At 38.3% G+C, this 19,775-nt stretch overlaps 1 protein-coding gene across 1 annotated transcript in view; it reads left to right on the top strand.

Annotated features, from left to right (window-relative positions):
• Positions 1-1,510: 1,510 nt before the first annotated feature.
• sorcs3b (sortilin related VPS10 domain containing receptor 3b) overlaps positions 1,511-19,775 on the top strand; it is a 57,011-nt gene continuing 38,746 nt past the window's right edge. The window contains exon 1 of the mRNA XM_030747705.1: positions 1,511-2,272. Coding sequence (XP_030603565.1) covers positions 1,580-2,272 — 693 coding nt within the window. The 5' untranslated portion in view covers positions 1,511-1,579. The remainder of the gene's footprint in view (positions 2,273-19,775) is intronic.

Genomic DNA, 19,775 nt, shown 5'->3' with positions numbered 1-19,775 from the left:
ACAACAATAACTGGGTATGAGCTACCATTGTGCCAGCTAATGTTAGGCTCAGAGTTTCCTAAAAATCACACTTTCCCTCTGATAAATAATTCAGTTACATTCTCACATTGTATGTGAGTTTATTCGCTGAATGTCCGAGTCCGACAGTTAGAGCCACCTCAAAGAAAGTTTCACTGATGCCGGCTAACAGCAGCTAACAGCAGTAAAAACAGCTGTGCTTAAGGCCAGAAAAGTTCAGGATATCCTCAACAACTCACCTCAGTATTGTCATCTGACAGAAATGAGCTTCACTGGCTCATTGATTAGTATTGGACTCCTTTCAAAAAGCTTTACAGCCTCCTCCAGAGTAAATGTAGACATGGACATCTAGACCATTGAAAGGTTAAGTAAACAGCAGACTGACAACCTACAGATGAACTGCAGTCCTCCAGCGGAAACCATAGCTAAGATTATGCACTTCAATTGGGAAGGTTAAGAAAACAGAATTCATTTGACTGCAATTTGCAATCTACTGATATCTAGTGGTGAGATTTTACACACTGTGTCTTTAAATATTGACAACTGACAGACAGCTCAGTCAGCAGGAAGCAGGACTCTCTTTTCAGGATTCATTTAGCTCCACTAATTGAAACTAATACCTTTTTAAATGGCATATTGATTTGAAGTAAGCTCAGTTTTCAAATGCGCACTGTAAAAATGACTGAATAATACAAATTGTGGAGGTGACAAGATTGAAAGAGCTACTGGAGCCTCGCTGGCTCAGTGGCAACACAAGTCATGAAAGATGGTGGCAAACATATCATTATATGACTTCAAAGCTTTTCTTGTATCCTGGGCTGTTTCGCAGTAGAAGGCCTGGGGCACATTGTGTTTGTGGCGCAATTAAAAAAAAAAAAACTTACAGTGTCAACAGACAAAGAATGGTAGATAATTCCGCATCTTTGCTGCACTGCATTTTTAAAATGATATCAGTCATGGATGTTTATCAGGAAGTCCATCAGAATTTCCCCCAAACGCACCCTCACTCATGCGCACGCGCGTGCACAGTTGACAAGTGAATCCGGTGTTGATTGATGCAAGCAAATGATGTTTTTTTGTTTTTTTTTTCCCTGTCATTTCAAAGGGAAAACGTTGCCACAGAATGAACAGGGTACTGCAAAGCACAAATTACTTTTTCTGTCAACGGCAGAGTCATTCAAGTGCTTTTTGGATAAATTGTCTAGGTTTAAGCTACATAAAGAGTCTAAAATGTTACTGAATAAAACCTCTGCGGTTCCCAACAAATAATACAATTGTGGAATATTTGAAAATGATTATAAATGTTTCTTTTTTTCTTTTCAAACGTCCTCATGAACAATGAGCTCCAACCGTTCCCGCAGTCACTCACCGTCGGTGCGTTTGTCTGATGCGCAGCGCCTCCCAAACTGGTCCCTCACTTTGACAAATTCTTGGACGTGAGCGGGTCTGCTGAATAGCTTCTTGCTCATAAAGATGATGCCTTGAATATTTTAGAAGTTGAACAGCTCTGCCGCTCTCTATATTTTCCCCCACTGGTGGACTGTCAGTTTGGAAGACCACAATGGGACTTTGGTCGTTTTGGGGTTTTTCTCTTTTGGCTTTCGTGTTACTCTGCCCCTTTCACCCCAAGTTTGGGGCTCACGCGGAAATAAGTTTTCCCACAAAGCTCGACAGATTTTATCGACTGGATGTAACGCCACTGGACGCACGTGTAGCTAGAAAAACAGCGGAAATTAAAATCTCTCTAAAAATCGACAACAGCACTAAAGTTTTTAGCGCTTTTGAAACAAACGAAGCCGGGGCTTGGAAACGAAACGGTGGCCAGCAACTGGGGAATGAAACACAGAGTGGAAATGAGTCACCGATCGACATCAAAACAAACTATAACAGCCGTCTCCAAAGATCTGATAAAAAGTATAACATTGTCGAGGGCAGCGAAGGGCGATCCCAAGCGAATATTATGTTAGAAAATCAATATTTTGCCAGAAGAAAGAAGGCAAAGAGGAGTGTGGGTGCAACATACAACGAAAACGTGGATAGGAGTATAAGTGGAGAAGCGCATTCAAGAGAGAGATTTGTGCAAGCTGTCCAAGGTGTTTCCAACGCAAGAGCCGAGTACCGGCGCAGCGGTGAGGAAGCTAGAGTGTCAAACCCGAGACAAAATGAACCGCACCTGGACACTTCTACTTTTGCTTTGTCGGGAGACTCGGCACACAACCAGGCTATGGTGCATTGGTCCGGGCACAACAGCAGCGTGAGTTTCTGTTTAACAAAAATACACTTCATCATATTTTAAAGGTGTAGAGGACATAAAAAATTCCCCTACACACCAGTGATATTTAAAACATTTGTTATCTACTTGACATGGAAATTTTTCATATTCAATAGATATTCATCAATCTGTCACATTTTTACGCACAGCTGTTTCGGTGCGCACGGAGAGAAATCGTTCCTCCAAATAAATTCCACTCTAACAAAGTCTTCAAATTAAAACATTTGCTGTTTTTACATTCATAATTATGTTTTCTGTCGTTACCTGCATAGAGGTTATGAGTGTATGCGCATTGCGCGCCTGTTTGCCTGGACACCAGATAGATATGAGTGTGCGCTTGCAGGATTCCCTCGCGCCTTTTCAAACTGTAGTGGAATCGGTAATCTCAACAAACTGTTTGCCACCCGAACTTTAACTTAACAGTTAACCCGTTAGGTAAATATTATCTGGCAGTGCTGTGGGAAGGTGCAGGTTGTTTGGCATCAATCAAAAACACGCTAATTCTTTATGAAATAATTAAGTAATTCCTTCCAGGAAGGCGTAGTAGCTACAATTAAAAAGGATTGTGTCTAACCTGACTCTTAATGTAATACTGACGAGACACTGTCTGACCTTTTGGCAAGCTGAAACATGCTTTTGTCATTGACATTTAACTCACAGCTAATAGTTGTCCAGTTCCCTGTGTGAATACAGTATTGCAGTATTGATGGGAGTATGCACAACTTAAATGGATGACAAGACATTGCAGTAAACATCCAGATTGCCTGCATCATAGGCACACACCCTCACAAACACACACACATACACATCCTCAAAGCGTACACACCCACCCATACCTACACCACAGCTATATGCACATGCACCTTTTTTTTTTTTTTTTTTTTACCGTAACAAAGACAAAGCCATGGAGATTTTATCTCTCTTTATATACCCAGCATGCAAAAAATGTTTTCAACTGGCAGGATTTATCAGGAACAAAGATCTTTAAACTACAAACAGCCTTGTTAAAAAAAAAAAATGAGCTGATCTGCATTTTTACTTCAGGTAATTTGATTCACCTTACTTTGCTGGGCACATGGGTCTGTGGCAGAAACATTAGTCTGAGACCACATCTAAAGATTTCTGTGTCCCAGAAAAAATGCAAATATTCATACGTTATCTAGAAACGCAGACATATTTACTTCACTGGGAGAATTATGTAATTTCAATGTCAGTTGCATACTTGTATCTGGTGCATTTTCTTTTGCGGTGTATGTCCTAACATTAGAGGTATCACGTAGGGTGGTCATGTTGATGGGTCATTTAAGAGGGTCCAAAAATACGGCTAATAAAAATGTTGATTTGTAGAATACGTTGTGAAATGTGTTGCTGGTCTGACATGTCTTCACCAACGATGGCCTTTGGTACTGCAGGACACTGTTCACCGGATTATTGCTGATGGGTTGTCACTGCAGCCGTCAACATTTGAGATTTATACAGTCTGAACTCCTTTCCATGGTCCCAAAAGTACGACTGAAACTCTAGAGTTTAGATTTATGGCATTTTATGACTAGATGTTATAGCTCAAGCTATATTAGATGTAAATGACTGATAATAAATTCAATCTTACAGGGACATTTGAAGGAAAATTACTTCATTTCTGTGGTGTGGGGTAGTTCTATCAAATATTCACCTCAAGACTTCGCCTGTGATCTGACCAAGATGTAAAATTCCACAGTGAGTAAAATAAGAAAGATGTAGAAGGTGATGGTGAATGCTCCGGCGGGGAATCCTCAGAGTTCAGATTTGATAAAGAACTTTATCGCATAAAACCCCAAATCTGTCCACAAATCAGTCTCTCAACTATTATTAGATTTCTGTGATTGTCTGAGACATCAAAGCCTAGAGTCATAGCTTTCTGGTTTCTGACTTTAAGAGAGATAACATTGATTGGAGTCGACCATGGGAATAAAACATGCACTAATTCCCTTTGAAATTAATGGTTCTTTGCTACGTGTAGTATCGATTGACTGTGCATGTTTCTTACTCCTTAAATCTGTGCTGAATGTGAATGGGGATGGTGATAAAAAGATTCATGATTCGTAATGATGTGTGCTGTAAATATGAGGAAAACCAGAAAATAAACTAATTAAAAATACTAATAAATACACTTGGCTGTTGATGGTCCTATATGGCAAATCAATATTTCAGTCTTTGCCTCACATGGGTGTTCAAGCTGTGATATGACTATTGGTAATCTTTTTAAACAGCCATTGCACCACATCCTATACTCAAGGGATACAGAGCACCCCCCCTCTACCCCACTGAAGGCAAAAGTCTTAGTGTGCAAGCCAGCTGGTGATCATAGAGTTATTGGCAGCCAAATGATTTTAGTCTCCTGATTGACCAAGCTCCTCACAGATAGCTGACCAAACTAGGACACTGTGTTGAAGCCACATATAGTAATGAGTGTCTTTATTGACTTCACACCTCCTGAGCATTTACTGCAGAAATTATACTGTATGTCATTGTAAATAATGTCCATATACCATGACAATAAGGAGCTGGTCTTCTCCATGAGCCTGCTGTTAAAAAATTGCTTTAGGAGGGCCAGGTGCTTGATAAATCCCACTTGTTAATCTCTTAGATTATTTATTTATTTATTTATTTTTGTAGTTGTTTCTTCTAAGGTGGCAAAACTCAAGTCAATCTGTCAGCTCTGTAACATCATCGTTTTTGCTGCGGCTGACTGGGAATCAGACTGGCCTCCTGAGTCGTGTTGCACGCATGCCTAATCAGAGAAAGGCCGTTATTGTTGCACATAATCTTATCAGTATAAATAGACAATAAAAAGGAGGAAATGGCATGGCCCTCGGGGACACCTGTGTTTAAAACTGGTTCATTAGATAGACAGCCATTCCATTTAACATGCCAGAGCTGGTTGCACAGGAACTCCTTGATCCATAAAATCAAATGTAATGGGTTCCCAATTCACAGAGGTGTTTGACCAGAATTTGGGGCCGTTACAGTATGATGAAAAGTGCATTAAAAAGCTGCCACTGTTGAGATACTCAGATAAAATAAAAAGAAAAGTTGTAATGTGTTTTTATTTTTCTCATAACTTCCCACATTTCATTTTCCTATTGTACACATACAAGAGCAATTTTCTGCTTCTGCACAAGATTCCTCTATTAAAAAAAAGTCACATGATACTCAGTCAAAGAGACTGATAAAAAGCCTGTTATTCATGAACTTTTCATTATCCTGCCCCTGATTGCTAGCTAAGGGGATTTTGATCCATAGTACGTTTGATAAAAATCAAAAGTGGTTGTTGTTCTCACATTTGAGTACAAATTATTTTCCTACTGTGGTACACTTTGTGTTGTAACACTGGCAGCACTACAATCTTTAATTTTTTGTTAATATTTTCTTTCAGTTACATCTCTCTCTTTTTTTTGCTACTAATTGATTTTGATATAGAAAGTATATTTAGATTTTTGAAAATACAAAAAAAAAGAAGGGCAAAAAATCAAGATAAAAGATTTTTTTTCAACCAGCCATTTTTGTCCTTTACCTGCTTGTCCCTAGAGGTGTCAACACCACACAACTGTTCATTAATCCAGCCTGTCTCAAGTCTTTAGGGGTGTCCTGTCCACTGATGTGATTGTAAGATGGTGATAGAAACTGCACCAGTCTTGTTGGCCGAGTAAAAGGAGGGACGTCTAGTTCTGAAACACAGCCACTGGTTGTAACCACAGCATGTAACGCAGTTACATGGTTACTGTGGTTTGACTTGTACTGATGGCACAGGGGCTTCTAATTTATTGGAGATTGTTGTTGTGATGCAGCTATAAATAAAAGGTAATTAGATCCAAGTCCAGCTATTTCCCATGGTGTTAAGTCCAGTCAGTAATGCCACAGTTAATGAGCTATTGACCATATTCTATTTTCCTCTCATGCCATGCACAACATTATAGCAGAGAAAATGTACTGCTGTGTCCTAGGTTGTAAAAATATTGTAAAAATGTTTCTGCAACTAGTGATTAAACATGTGGGGAACTTAGACTAATTGACTAGTCTAAAAGTAGGAAAACATAATGGATAAAAGTAAAAGCTGAGCACAATTTAATGTACAAAGTGAAAAAATTGTCAGGAAAAAAAACCCAAAACATTATTTTCATTTGTGAGCCATTTAAAAATCACATTAACCACATCTTATTTTTCTGTTGAGTGATGGCCACTATCACGTAGCAGTCATCTAGCCAACTTATCATATATCCCTAGGTTTAAGATGTATTAACAAGGGGTCTACAACTCATTCTTGACTGACAGGAAACTGAAATTACACAGATAGTAAAAATCCAGAGGGACATCATGACATTTTGCAATGTAAAACATATTTAATTTAGCTCCTCTTAGTATACCTGCATACCAGCAGTTTGCCTGCCTGCACAGAGGACTGCTTTGATGTCATGAAACAAAAACTTCAGCATGGCAGTGCTGGTCCTAATGTTTGAGCTCAGTGTGTTCCACTGTGCAAAAACCCATTTGAAAAGATGCTGAAGATGACTTTGCCAAATTTCTAAACAATGTTAAAATGTGATTTAAAAAGTCAAAGGTGAAAATAAGGGGTGTCCCTGGTAACAAATGTACTAGTCGTTTAAATGAGAGAAAGAAAATAGACAGACTAGTCTAAAAGGTGGAAAACTTTGCAGAAAATGCTCAAAACTAAGCACAGTCTAAGTTAAAGGAAAGAAACCTTTAGTCACATTCCTTCTTAATAAAATCATGTTTTAAATGTCACTGAAATGTGCAGCACTTTGCACCATATTTAACATTGCAAGCACACGTAATGTCAGATTAGTTTGCAGAGTAACCTTAGCAGTGCTAGCAGCAGTAGCCTTGGTTTCTTTCATGCACCCCCGGTGCAGGTGTGTTACACCTGGCTTAAGTTGCTTTGTTATATTTGAGGTTATTCTGACATAGCCGTAATACTGCTGCTCATGTCTATACATTAAATCACTGCAGAACCGTAACAGTTAGCATGGCTAACATCTGTTTATTTTCCTGCTCGCTTCTTTACTTTTTCTCATCACAGAAAGTGAACCAGGGTGGTGCCATGATCCCATGGCATCTTTGAACCGACAGCTGCCATTATATATTAATAAAAGCAGAGTAATATGTTTAACCAACTACTATATCTGGCACTGACTTGTAAGGGCAGCAACATTACTCAACCAGTCATGCATATCCCTGGTGAAAAGGCATCTCTTTAGGTTGTTGAAATGACGTATAGAAAAAGACATTCCTTTAAATCTAAATTTGGTGCCTCTTGAACACGAAATCCTTGGATGACAAACAGAATTGAACCCAGACCCTTCTTGCAGTTAGGTATCATTGTTTACCACTGCATCGGTGTGTGACCCTGGTATGTGGAAATTTTTGACTGCCCAGAAGCCCACACAAATAAGATCACAATGGAACACACAATGGACAGTAGCATGACCTATTTTAGCCTTGATGGTTTTGTGCTTTTAAGAGATAATATTAGACCTCTGAATGGTTTTTGTTCTGGTAAATCCATAGTAGTTATACATGTAAAGCAAGTCATAATAATTAGTGATCATTACCATAACGTTGCAATGAAGAAATTTGCAGGTGTTTTATCAATTTATTTATTTTTTTTTTTATATATCAGTTTTTTTTTTCTTTTTTTGAAACTTTTGACTTTGGACAGCATATTTCCACCTTGATGACTGAATTACCATTAATGCCATTTTATGAGTGTATATATAAATCTTGGTCTGCGGTGACAGACAAATGTTAGGCAACAAAGCTACGTCAGCTAACACAGCTATGTTGGTTATGCTACAGTCACACTAGGGAAAACAGTGGTTGGAGACTGCAAAAATTACTGCAACCACGTGCAATAAGCATGCGATCTTGTTACCTCTGAAATGGTTGCTTTGAAGACAGTCTGCGACCACTTGCAGTTAGTTGCCTTCTTCAAAGCAACTTTGGTGCATCAAGATGGTGATAAAACAGCAATATGATGGTGTGAGTCTGCTATCGGTTTGAGATCGAATGGGTCAAGTTGGCAATTACATGCAATCTATGATAAAATGGGTGTTAATTGTGATACATCAGACAAAAAAATTGCAAATATCAAATCTATTGCCATCTACATACACAGTTAAAGAGAAATTCACATTACCTGCTTACTGTCCAGCTATAAAAACTCATAGATTTGAAGGAGCAATTCCTCCACAAACAGTGACATAGTTGCTACAGTACAGCAATTTAACTGCAAAATAACATAGGCATTAAGCAATAGGAATATAATGAGTTGGAACCCCTATTGCAAAGAGATGCTTCACAGATGAGTTGCCCTCATTAGTACAAACTGACTCAAATTGATTGCAATGTGTTGGCAGTCTGTTTGTGTTTCTAAATTACATGTAAATTATTTGCAAACCTTCACCAATTTGTCTGAGACTGATTGCAGTCAGTCCAAATAGGACCGCGATTGTTTGGAGACAGGTTGACTCCCACCAGGCAACAGTTGCCTTGCAATCGAAAGTGGTCGTCACCATAGCTACTTGTAACCGGTGTTTGATATAAAAAAATTCAAAGGAGTCACCGGACAATCCACTGATTTTTTTCCTAGTTGCAAGGAAGTTGCGTCCTACTTTTACTCCAATGTGACTGAGCTATAAAACAACTATATTAGGTAACATTAATGGTAGCAAATGGCTGTAAAGATGAAGGTTTTTTCTTTTAAGCACCTACTGTAACCATCCCCCCCAGCTAGGTGAGAACAGCTATGACTATGATGACTGTAGTTGTAACTGTGCCTTGCTCTATTAGTGGTACATTGTTATTTGCTCCAAAAGAAAGCCATTTCTCAGGGTCTGGATGGACAATTTTTAATTTTTAAATTTGTGGCAAAAAAGACAGCATTCCCATTGTTATTTTCTTTTTGCCTCAGTTTTAGGGAATGCAGCCTACAAGTTTCTACCTCTCTATAGTAATAATTCATTGAAATCCCAGTTTTTACTCCACAAATGACATGAATGTGTGCCCCCTTTTTTTTTCATGAATCATTTGTGCTCAGGGACCATAATGCATCACACCAACATATCCTCTCAGCACTTCCTCAGCACTTAGAATTTAAATTTGCCTCACAAAGTGCAATTTTAAGCTGCAAATAAAGCCCTGCCATCAGTCGTATGTTCAAGCATAATGTCGTTACTTGATTTCTCTGTGCCCCTCTCTGTCTTGTTATTTGTGTAAGACTAACACATGCACACGTTTTATTTTTCAGCTTTAATCAATGAGACAAAGCGGGTGCAGAATCATACTTGACAGTTTTGCATGTGATTAATTAGTTTTAATAACTGTAGTGAGGTAGATATAGCTGTGATTAGGTTATAAAAGCAAATTTATGCATTTTCTGATTGGAGAATATCATAAAATTTATATTCAGATTGTTAGACAAATTTATGAATTAACACAGAGACAGAGCTAACACAAACTGAGCCTCTTTAAAACTCCTATGCCTAAAGGTCAAGGCTGATTTAGTATTCGGTTTTATCCTTCTTAATATCACACAAAGCAGGTGACCCTAGTTTGGTAAGATTGTGTGTTGGGACTCACTAAGCTTTGCAGCAGTATATTGCCAGTAGAAACACGGGAGCTACTATCGTGTTTAAAGATGACTCGGAATGCTCAGGTGGCAGTCAGCTTAAATAATGGCTTGACTTGGCTGTTTACAGTGACAGGAATGTATTAGTTGCAGGAGGAAAATGTTTTTTGTTTTTTTTTTTCCTATCTAACAAGATGCAAAGGATCCAACCTTTGAACAGCACACACACTGTAATCAATAGAGATGGTGGAAAACTTCCAAACACAAAATGACACATTTAGAAAACAGAGAACTATCTCAATTGGTATCCTGTAACAAATCATTTTAAAAGATGCTTTGCTTTTGCTCAGAACAACAACAACAAAAAAAATCTGACTTCCTGTCAGAATCAGAAGCTAAATAAATGGGCAAATAAATATAGATCAAAATAATGGCGGAAGTTATGACAAGACTTGACAGGATCTACACATCATTTGTGTGAGTTAATGATTGTATTGGAGCACATTTGAATTGTCATCATTATGAATGTCATGATGAGGCTAAATTATTTGAACAGCTAAATAAAATCTAATTATATTCTAGCTTTACTATGGTTAGCAAATGACTTGTAAGTCCTGATTTCATGCAGTGATTCTGACACACTTTAGTAATTAAAAAGTGCTGTTCAGAATATTTAAATGACCGTCTTCGATTATACTCCTATTCATTTCTGTCTTTCTGTGCTGTATTTCTGTTTCTTTTAGTGGCTCAATTTGCCACTCAGAAATAATTGAAATTTTATCATACTGATTGTGCTTAGCTATGCTCTTGTTGCAGAAGTGGTTGAGAATGTAACAATAAACCCCAAACAGGTTCAAGGACATCAGTGTAGCATCTGTTTTTTGGGGGGGTTTGTGGTGAAATAAATAAGCACTGTCACCTCACAGTAAGAAGGTCCTGGGTTTGAGTCTTGGTCCTTGGCTTAGGCTTTCCTGTGTAGAGTTTACATGTTCTTTCTGTTCTGTAAATTGATTATTCTAAATTGGTCTTAGATGTGTGACTGTAGGTTTTCTGTCTCTCTGTGTTATGGGGAAATTATATTTTAGCGGTGGTTCCTTGCTGGCAGTCCTTTGACAGCTACAGACTGCCTGTCTACCTGCAGAGAGTGTCTATAGTCAGATGGGGGCAGAGTCAAAAATATAAGGTGCAACAAGTTTGTGGGCTACTCTTGCTTGTGCTGCTGTTGGTACATCAGCCAGCCACGGAGAAGATCGAAGTTATAACATACAAAGAGCTGAAGTGAAACCAAGTGAAAAGAATCCACTGCAGCAACTGTCTGTACTTTTCATATTGTACTTTTTGATCTTTGATGTTTTATTTTTTTGTGCTTCTCCCATTTCTGGTGAACTCAGCTGCTCCCTTCCCTGTTCTGGCCCACTTGTCAACCAGTCAGCAGTCAGCCGACACACAGTGTCATCCACATCGAGCAACGTGCAGTTGTGATTTTTGAGGACTGCACAGAAACATGTTTGTGTTGGTTGAAAACCAAGGCTCCAAAGGCTCTCCATAGGAATACATACACAAATGGACACGATCAGGTTATCATAAATTGTTAGTCCTGTGACAGTGGCTACCTGTCCAGGGTGTGTCCCACCTTTTGCCCTATGACAGCTAGGAGGGGCTCCAGCACCCCAGTGACCCTGAGAAAATGACTGGATGGATGTAATCATTTGATAACCAACCAGCCAACATGAAAACCAAAATGGCCACTATGGGCCTTATTAAACATTATGCATATCTACAAATTATTTGTAATGGCAAGTATGTTTTGAGAGAAAATTAATACACTATAGATTACATGGTTTTAATTGCCAGAAGCAGAAAAATGTTAACCCATCAGATGACGCAGAGCATGATTATACCCTAAAAAAAAATGCAATACACCGACCTTACATTGTACTTATTTTCTCATAATGTCCAACTGTTCAACAAAATATCTACATGCAGCAAACAAAGCATGCTAGAACTTTTATATGTAATGAAGACAGAATGCCTTGTTACTTTTGATGCTGGTTTTGGTTCAATCTTAAAAAAGTCACCAGTGATTTGAATATCTCATTTGTTTACTCTATTAACATTTATCAGATACTCTGAAACCCCCTAATCATAACCACAGTGTTTGTATTGTCTAAACCAAACTCCCACTTCAGGATGGAAGGTTCAGTCTCTAATGTCTAAGACCTGCACTTTAAACATCCAGATGTGCAAGCCAAGAGGAAAGATTTTTATTAGTAGTGAAAAGAAAATGTTAACATTTGAAGTTTTCTCTATGGAAGAAAGGATTTTGGCTTACCTCAGGTGTTACGCTCCATGGCTAAATATGAATGCAATTAAAAAATAAGAGCATTGGGTTGGTCTTTTGTTTTATTAACATAATTAATCCCAAATGAGCTGGAAATAACATTTGGCACTGAAACCTACTGAGCCCATTCCCCTGTCAGTCTTTATCCTAATGAAGAGGATAAGGGGCTGATTTGCTAGACTATATTTAAAACTTTTTGTCAGGGTAAATAAAATAGCCCAAATTAACACAAGATACTCACAACCAGATTTTTCAAGCCAGTCAAATAAAAGTTTGCCCCCCCCCCCCCCCCCCCAAAAAAATGCAATCAAAAACTAAATAAAATTTGTCTCCAATCACCTCCCTGTATCTTTAATGTAGTACAAGAACATGGCACTTTAGTTTCTGGAAGATAACTTTCCCGTTAAACATGATCTTGGCGGCATTCATGATTCCCTGAAAAGTATAACTGGCAAAGAAAACAAGTAGTGTATAAATTTTTATTTTTTTTTTTATTAAAACTAATCTTTACCAGTTTCCTCTCTCTGCCTTTATGCATTATAAAAAATGCAAATAAGCAACAGGGGGAGAAAGACAAAAATGATATGTGGGACACATTTAGCTCATGAGCTGAGTCTCAGCACTTTTGGCAGTGAAGGGGGTCATTTTAGGTGGAGGGCTTCTCTCTTCCAAAATCTCAATTTGGACTAACTACCGCCTTTGGCTCTAGCTCAGACCCCTCCAGGCAGAAGCTGAGCCATTAGGAGCCAAAGCTGTGAAAGAACAGAAGACACTGGAAGAAGTGTCTAGATGGCATTAGACTGCACAAAGTTTTCCAAAATGAAAATGGTAGTCATTTTGGGGGGAACTGTTCATTTAGTATTGCTGTATTTCACCCTGGTAGATTTTCAGCTATGGCTTAATGAAAAAGACGATAATGCACCAATGAGAATAAATGTAGTCATGCAACTGTATTTTCAACCTATGAACTCTACATTTGCGCAATCAAGAGACATACAGCACCAAAAACCTGTAAGAGAAAAGTGCCAATGTTGTTTTTTTTTTTTTTTTGGCTCTCCACACCACTTACAATGCATCAAATTAATTTTAGATTGCATGGGATGTGACTAAAACTTTGTTAAATGTGTCAAAACATTTAAATTACTTCTAAAATTGCCATCAAATTTGTCCTTGAGTGTTGTGTTCCTTGTTTTCCACCTTTTTAGAGCATACCACAGTGCATTGTGGGATAACATCAAACAGGAGGAAGGAAAAATATGGCAGTTTATATTTTCATATCTACAGTAGTCCATTAAACATATTTCAGTGACTTTTTACCCCAAGCTTTCTTAAAAAAAAAAAAAGAGAGAGAGATTGAAGCAGACCTATCACAATCTTTTATCCTATTAAGTACAAAAAAACACAGTTTATTGTGTATTGTTGTTAGCAGGAAAAAAGTACAACATGTCCACAAAATCTCCTCACAATAGAGCTCTATTGAAGTGAAACCCTTTTATATTCTGCCCATTTCATTCATTTCCCCCTTCTTAATGGACTGAATTGATTGGTGAAACCTCTCAAGCTTGAAGCATCAGGGTTACATGACCGAAGCTCAGAAGTCTGGTGGATAAGCAAACACAGAAACAGCAGACTAATGCACAAGGGACATTTTGCGGGGGTTTACTTGATGAAAGCATCATCCCCTGGAGTATGTTTTCACCCTCAAAAGTAAAACAATCAATTTGGTCCACAGATAAGATGAGGACAGAGTAAGGCCTCTCTTGGACCTCACCATTTCTCTTAAAAGACATTTGTCTCTACTAAGTGCTCTACTTTGGAGACGTCCTCCCAGAGCCACAATCAAGATGTTGTGTTTTTCTTCCCTCCACCCACTTGCAGTGCATCTTGATTTTGCCCTCGCTGCTGTCAAGCCTTAAAGAAATTTATGCAAATTTGCAACCAATACTGTATTTCTTTTCTCTGCAGGTGTTTGCATCAGATAATTTCTAATGGATGCATGAATATATTAATCTTTAATCTTATGCCAAAAAAAAAAAAGGAAAATGTTTTATGACTACACGCAAGAGATAAACTCATTTTGATACACAAATCACTTACTACAAATACACTGGTAGGTTTTAAGCAAGTCCTATCTGGTTTAACAAAAGACAGAAAAAAAAACAATATTTTTTCTTGGGCTTTGATGGAGATCTTTTTCCCCGCAAAGCACAGGAGATGAAAATGTAACTGATAGTCCATAACAAACCTGGAATGTGCTCAGTGTAGGAACAAGATCTAGGACATTAATTAGATAGTTGACTTAAAGAAAGCAGTCTTTGTCAAATTACTCAAATTACTCTTTGTTGCCCTTGGCTTCTGTCTTTATTTCCTTAATGAAGTTGAGAATCTAATGAGCTTAACAACAAATGAAACAGGTTTTATTTCTGTGTCTTCAAGATTGCGTGTGTCTGAACAGAAATGCAGTGTAGTTAGGTGAGTGGTGAGTTCCATCTTGCTGTATTATATACCAGTTCTTAGTGCATGATAATAGCCAGAATGCATTAGGGGGTCTCTGTGGATCAGCCATATTGGTTAGACATGGCTCACCCCAAGGTGTTGTACATTTTTTACTAAACTTCCTCTTTGAAACCACTTCTTTTGCTTCTTATTTGAAAGAGTACCTGTGCCTGGGTGTTTTTTATTTATTTTTATTTATTTTATTTATTTTATTTTTTTTTGGGGGGGGGGGCACACTGACGAAGCAATTTAGCTGTTCAGACGACTAATAATATAATAATACAATAATATAGCAATACAGCTATACTAATACATTTTTAGGATAAAAGCATATATCTAACTATTTGCTTGTAAAAAAAAAAAAAAAATGTAATCACTAACTGTGTCTATCTGCTGCTTGCTGCTGAGCTGGTGTGCAGGAGTGTGTTGGAGGTTTTTCACTGTAAACAGCTGCCCACTGCTGCCAAAAACAGTGCCACGAGAGCCGTGAAAGAAAACAGAAAAGTTGCGTGGTGGTGGACACTGAGCTGAAACTTGCTATAAACCTCTGTGTCTATCTTGATAAATGAAACATTCAAACTGATAATCTTTACTGACACACTGTGTGATTTGTTGAGAACAAAATGAGGTAACACTGGTCAGTTAAAAACCAAAATGATCAACCTCTTTGACAAAACCACACCCAAAAATGTTCCCTTTATTTTTTTTAAGCAATATATTTTCTTATAGGTGCTTTAAAACTTGTGACCAGTACATTTATTAGCATGTTGATCAAGAAACTATCCATTTTTATTTAAATTTGATTTTTAATTTATTTGTGAAATTCCCAATAAGAGTCAAGTCAAATCATGGCTCTCTACATTGTAAGATGCTAAAATATAATAGAGAGAAAACCAATTATTCACTATGACAAGCACTTTGCATCAGCGGTGAAAAAAAAAAAATCCAGTTTTAACAGGAAGAAACCTCAGGCAGAGCAAGGCTCAGCGAGGGCAGCCATCTGCCTCGACCGGTTGGACTGAGGGGAAAGAGAAGAGAGAAAAGATGAGCATCAGCAAACTAGCTAATGGTGATGTCATTCCTAAATGACCTCAAACCCAGTCTGGCGCTTTGTTAGTCTGCAGTGTCATATTACTTAATATAGTTAGACACATTAAAAGCTCCTAGAAAAGACTACATATGCACCTACACACTCCAGGTAAGCCAAGGCTTGTCATGTTATGTGACTCATTCACTTGATGGATTCAAAACCTACCTTTACGTTTTTTGGGAGATCACAAACCTGACCTCCAGGCAGCTGTCAGAGAAAGGTGGTGTATTTTAGTAAAAAAAAAAAAAAATACTCATGAAAATAATTGAATTAGTGTTGAAATATTCCAGCGAGTTGTTAGACATTGTCTTGGCTCAGAGGAGCTAAATAGACAGGGGTTACTCCCAGGAGATGGCTTGCTGTCCGTGTGAATGTTTACCCTGCAGTACAATATACAAAGCTTATGTGTATTCATGAGAATGTAAATGTGTATCATTTTAGCAGTGAAATTTGCAGAGGCTAAAGGTAAGTAACAAAATAGAGATATGTGTCAGTATTTCTCTGAGCATCAGCCGAGTTTTTACAATGAGCCTCGTATCGTTCACTCACTGCTATCAACACTGGGGGTCCCTTGGAAATTAATTTAGCTCCTTCAGTTGTCCCCTCTGGTTATGTTCAAAAACAGTGTCAGATCCACATGAAAGTGGATGCATTTCTCACATTTCTAAAGATTGTTCATACTTCCAGCGATGTACTACTCCTGAGCAGGAAAAAAAACAAAAACAGTCTGGAGGTGTGATGTTTAGAGTAAAGGTTCCTTTGCTTCCCTTGACTACCCAATTAGACAGAAACAATATTTGAGGGGTGCCAGCTTAATTATGCTTTACTGGGGGCTGAATAAGCAACAGGTTGCATTTGAAGCTTGGTGCTACAAAGCACGAAATAACTGCGCTGATGTGCAGCAACAGTCTATTTTATTTTATTAATAGTCATTTTGCAGTGCAGTACACAGACATGATTCATACCTAAATTGCGAGTTGTGTAGAAAATATTCTGCCCACCAACAATGTTGAGATGCCTCTCATGTCCCGCTGAAGCACCTTCAAATTTGAACATTTTTCTTAAAAAAAAAAAAAAAAAAATGGATATGGAATTTATAGAGACATGATTCAGTCCACAGGCTGTCACTGCATATGCTGTCTGGCCTCCACAGTTGTGCATGCTAAGTGTTTAGGCAGGGCTTCTCCTGAGCAGAGAAATTTGTTGCCCCCCAAAGATATTTAGCACCCCCAAAGTAAAATCCCCACTTTATAATATTAATGCATATATAGTGTCATTGTCTCTACTGTACACAGCGATCATGCTTCCTGTCACATGTAGTCCTGCAAAGGTGATTCTTGTGCTACAGTCACTAGAAAAACCAGTAGTTGGAGACTGTGGCATGACCAATATTACTGTGACTGTGCGCAATGAACTTGTGATCTTGTTGGCTTTGAAATGGTTGCTTTGAAGATGAGGACCAGGTCTGTGACCACTCGCAGTCGATTGCTGTCTTCAAAGTGACTTCGGTGCGTCAAGATGGCGATAAAACAGCAAGATGGAGTCGATCTGCTGTCGGTCTGCTTTCAGTTTGAGAACGGGGTCAAGTTGCCAATTAGATGCAGCGTTGATGAAAATACAGTGACTAACTGTGATAAACAGAAAATTCCTCCACAAATAGTAACGTAATTGCTGCAGGATGGTGATTTAACTGCAAAATGACACAGGAGCTCAGAAACCATGCTTTTACATAGGAATATAAGCAAAATACAACCAGTTGGCAACCAATTGAGTCAACTCCTCTATTGCAAAGACATGCGTTGTAGACGAGTTGAGCTTGTCAGTGCAGACTGACACACTGATTGCGATGTGTTGGCGATCAGACTGCATTTATAAATGAGTGGGCAATAATTTACAAACCTTTGCTAATCTATCTTTCAGTAATAAGTTGGTTGCTGCAACTACTTGCAATCAACCTCTGACAGCAAAAAAAATAAATTCAGTGCAGTCACTGATCTTTCCAAGTCACAAGGAAGTTGCTCTCTGATTTTTATTCTAGTGTGACGGGAAAACTCTGGTACAGTAGGTCTGTTTGTGAATGAGTCTTTTGCATTAAGCTGAAAAAAAAATCACAAATACATTATGGCTTTTAACACTTGTTGGCACGGAGGTTGTTTATTCAGCCATCTCAAAGAGTCCGAATCTTTGGCCAAAAGCACCTGTGACTGTGATGTGCCTTTTAATGTTTTTTTTTTCTTTGTTGCCTGATGAAATATTCTGGATTAAAAAGAGAAAAAAAAATAGTAATTAGAGAGCCTGTTCTATAAAGGAGAGAAAAAAAAACAAACAAATGAAGAAAGATTGAAAGAATCAAAGAAAGAGGAAGCAAAGAAGGAAAAGACAGCGACAAGAATAGAATGTTGGGATAAAAGGATGACTAAACCCAACTCCTTGGAGGGTGAGAGCCAATCTGAAAAATGATTGGTTGACTTTCCTGGGGCAAAGCTCTCTTTGCTCACATCAATAAAACATAAACATGAATAAATGCACTGCTTTTGGCCTTCCAGGGTCCTTACTTAATTTCATGTATGCAAGTGAGCGATGATATGCATGGAGAATTGTATTTACCTAGAAGGCTCAAAATAATTCTGGAAGCCATTTTGTGTTTGTTTGTTCCCAGTATTTACATAAATGCAAGGCTGCACCACAAACTCTCCGAGTTTCGGGTTTAATGCACTTTCATTCTCATAGTTTAAGTCACACATCCGGTGTGCAAGGCATGTGCTGTCCCTACTGGTCTCAAAATTTGCATGTATAATATTTGCTCCCTATTGACACGAGTCACAGATGCACAGCCTATCAATAATGTTGAAGATGTGGGAACATGCAGTCTCCAGTGATGTACTCTTGATGTATCCACTTAGGGACAAATCATCCAAACAGTCAGCTGCCTCACTAGTCTGTTGGTCCCTGAGGTAGATCTTCACTGACCCATTTCAGTGGGTCAGCTTTTGTTAATGAGCCAACCACACTAACACATTGACAACAGTTAAGGGAGAGCTCCTACTCGCAATTACAGCCGGGGTGCCGAGAGGCTTTTTTGTTATCAAGCGTTGCCATTTTTGACTATATTTTTTTTTTTCAAGGTTATTTCACATCCTCGGCTACATTTATGTACATTTGATTAATTTGGAATTCACACGCAGAATAGCAGAAGTGATTGAAACCCATGAAAGTGTGAACATCTATTCGCTGTTCACTCAATTAATTTGCTATGCTGGATATTTGAATGCCCGTGGTTAAGAATGAACTGCTCTAGTTTGACACTGATAAAATCAAATCCAGATTCAATTTACCTTGTAGTATTTATAATATCCCATGACACAGAGTCATTGTTGTTAGCAAAAGAGAAGTGAAGAGACAAATGATCAAGAGTTTGGCTGAGTTTTTCCTCTTGTATCTATTTTTCAAAGCAGGCAATTAGGACTAACATCACAGCCATTTAACTAAGTCTGTACTCCAAATTGATTCCGACTCCAGCGTTGGACCTTGCAGACATGGTGCATTTAGTTATGCAAATGCTTATCTCACTGTGTGATTGGTTAATTAACCTGTAATGCAGATAGTCCCAGCCACGCACAGTGGCCATTTGATGGCTAAATTGTGGGTCAATTGGGTTTTTAACATTTTCAAAGCAGACCTAGATGCATGTCATTGTTCCTCTGAGTCTTGTGTGGCTTTTTATGGTTTAATGAGTTATTCCATGGGTCCCATAAGGTTAATACATTTAAACTCACTGTAATTGAGCTTTTGACCTATCTTTCATGGATTTAAAAAAAAATAAAATCATCTTATTATGTCACGTTTCCAGTCTTTGATTGTAATTATCTACCATTCCTTCTCCCTCACTTCATGCATTACCCCAAGCTCTCTACCCTACCCCTCTTTCTATCCT

This window comes from Archocentrus centrarchus, chromosome 15 (assembly GCF_007364275.1).
Source record: "Archocentrus centrarchus isolate MPI-CPG fArcCen1 chromosome 15, fArcCen1, whole genome shotgun sequence".
Lineage (NCBI taxonomy): Eukaryota > Metazoa > Chordata > Actinopteri > Cichliformes > Cichlidae > Archocentrus > Archocentrus centrarchus.
Note: the sequence above shows the minus strand (reverse complement) of the source record. Positions and strands in the feature narration are given on the sequence as shown.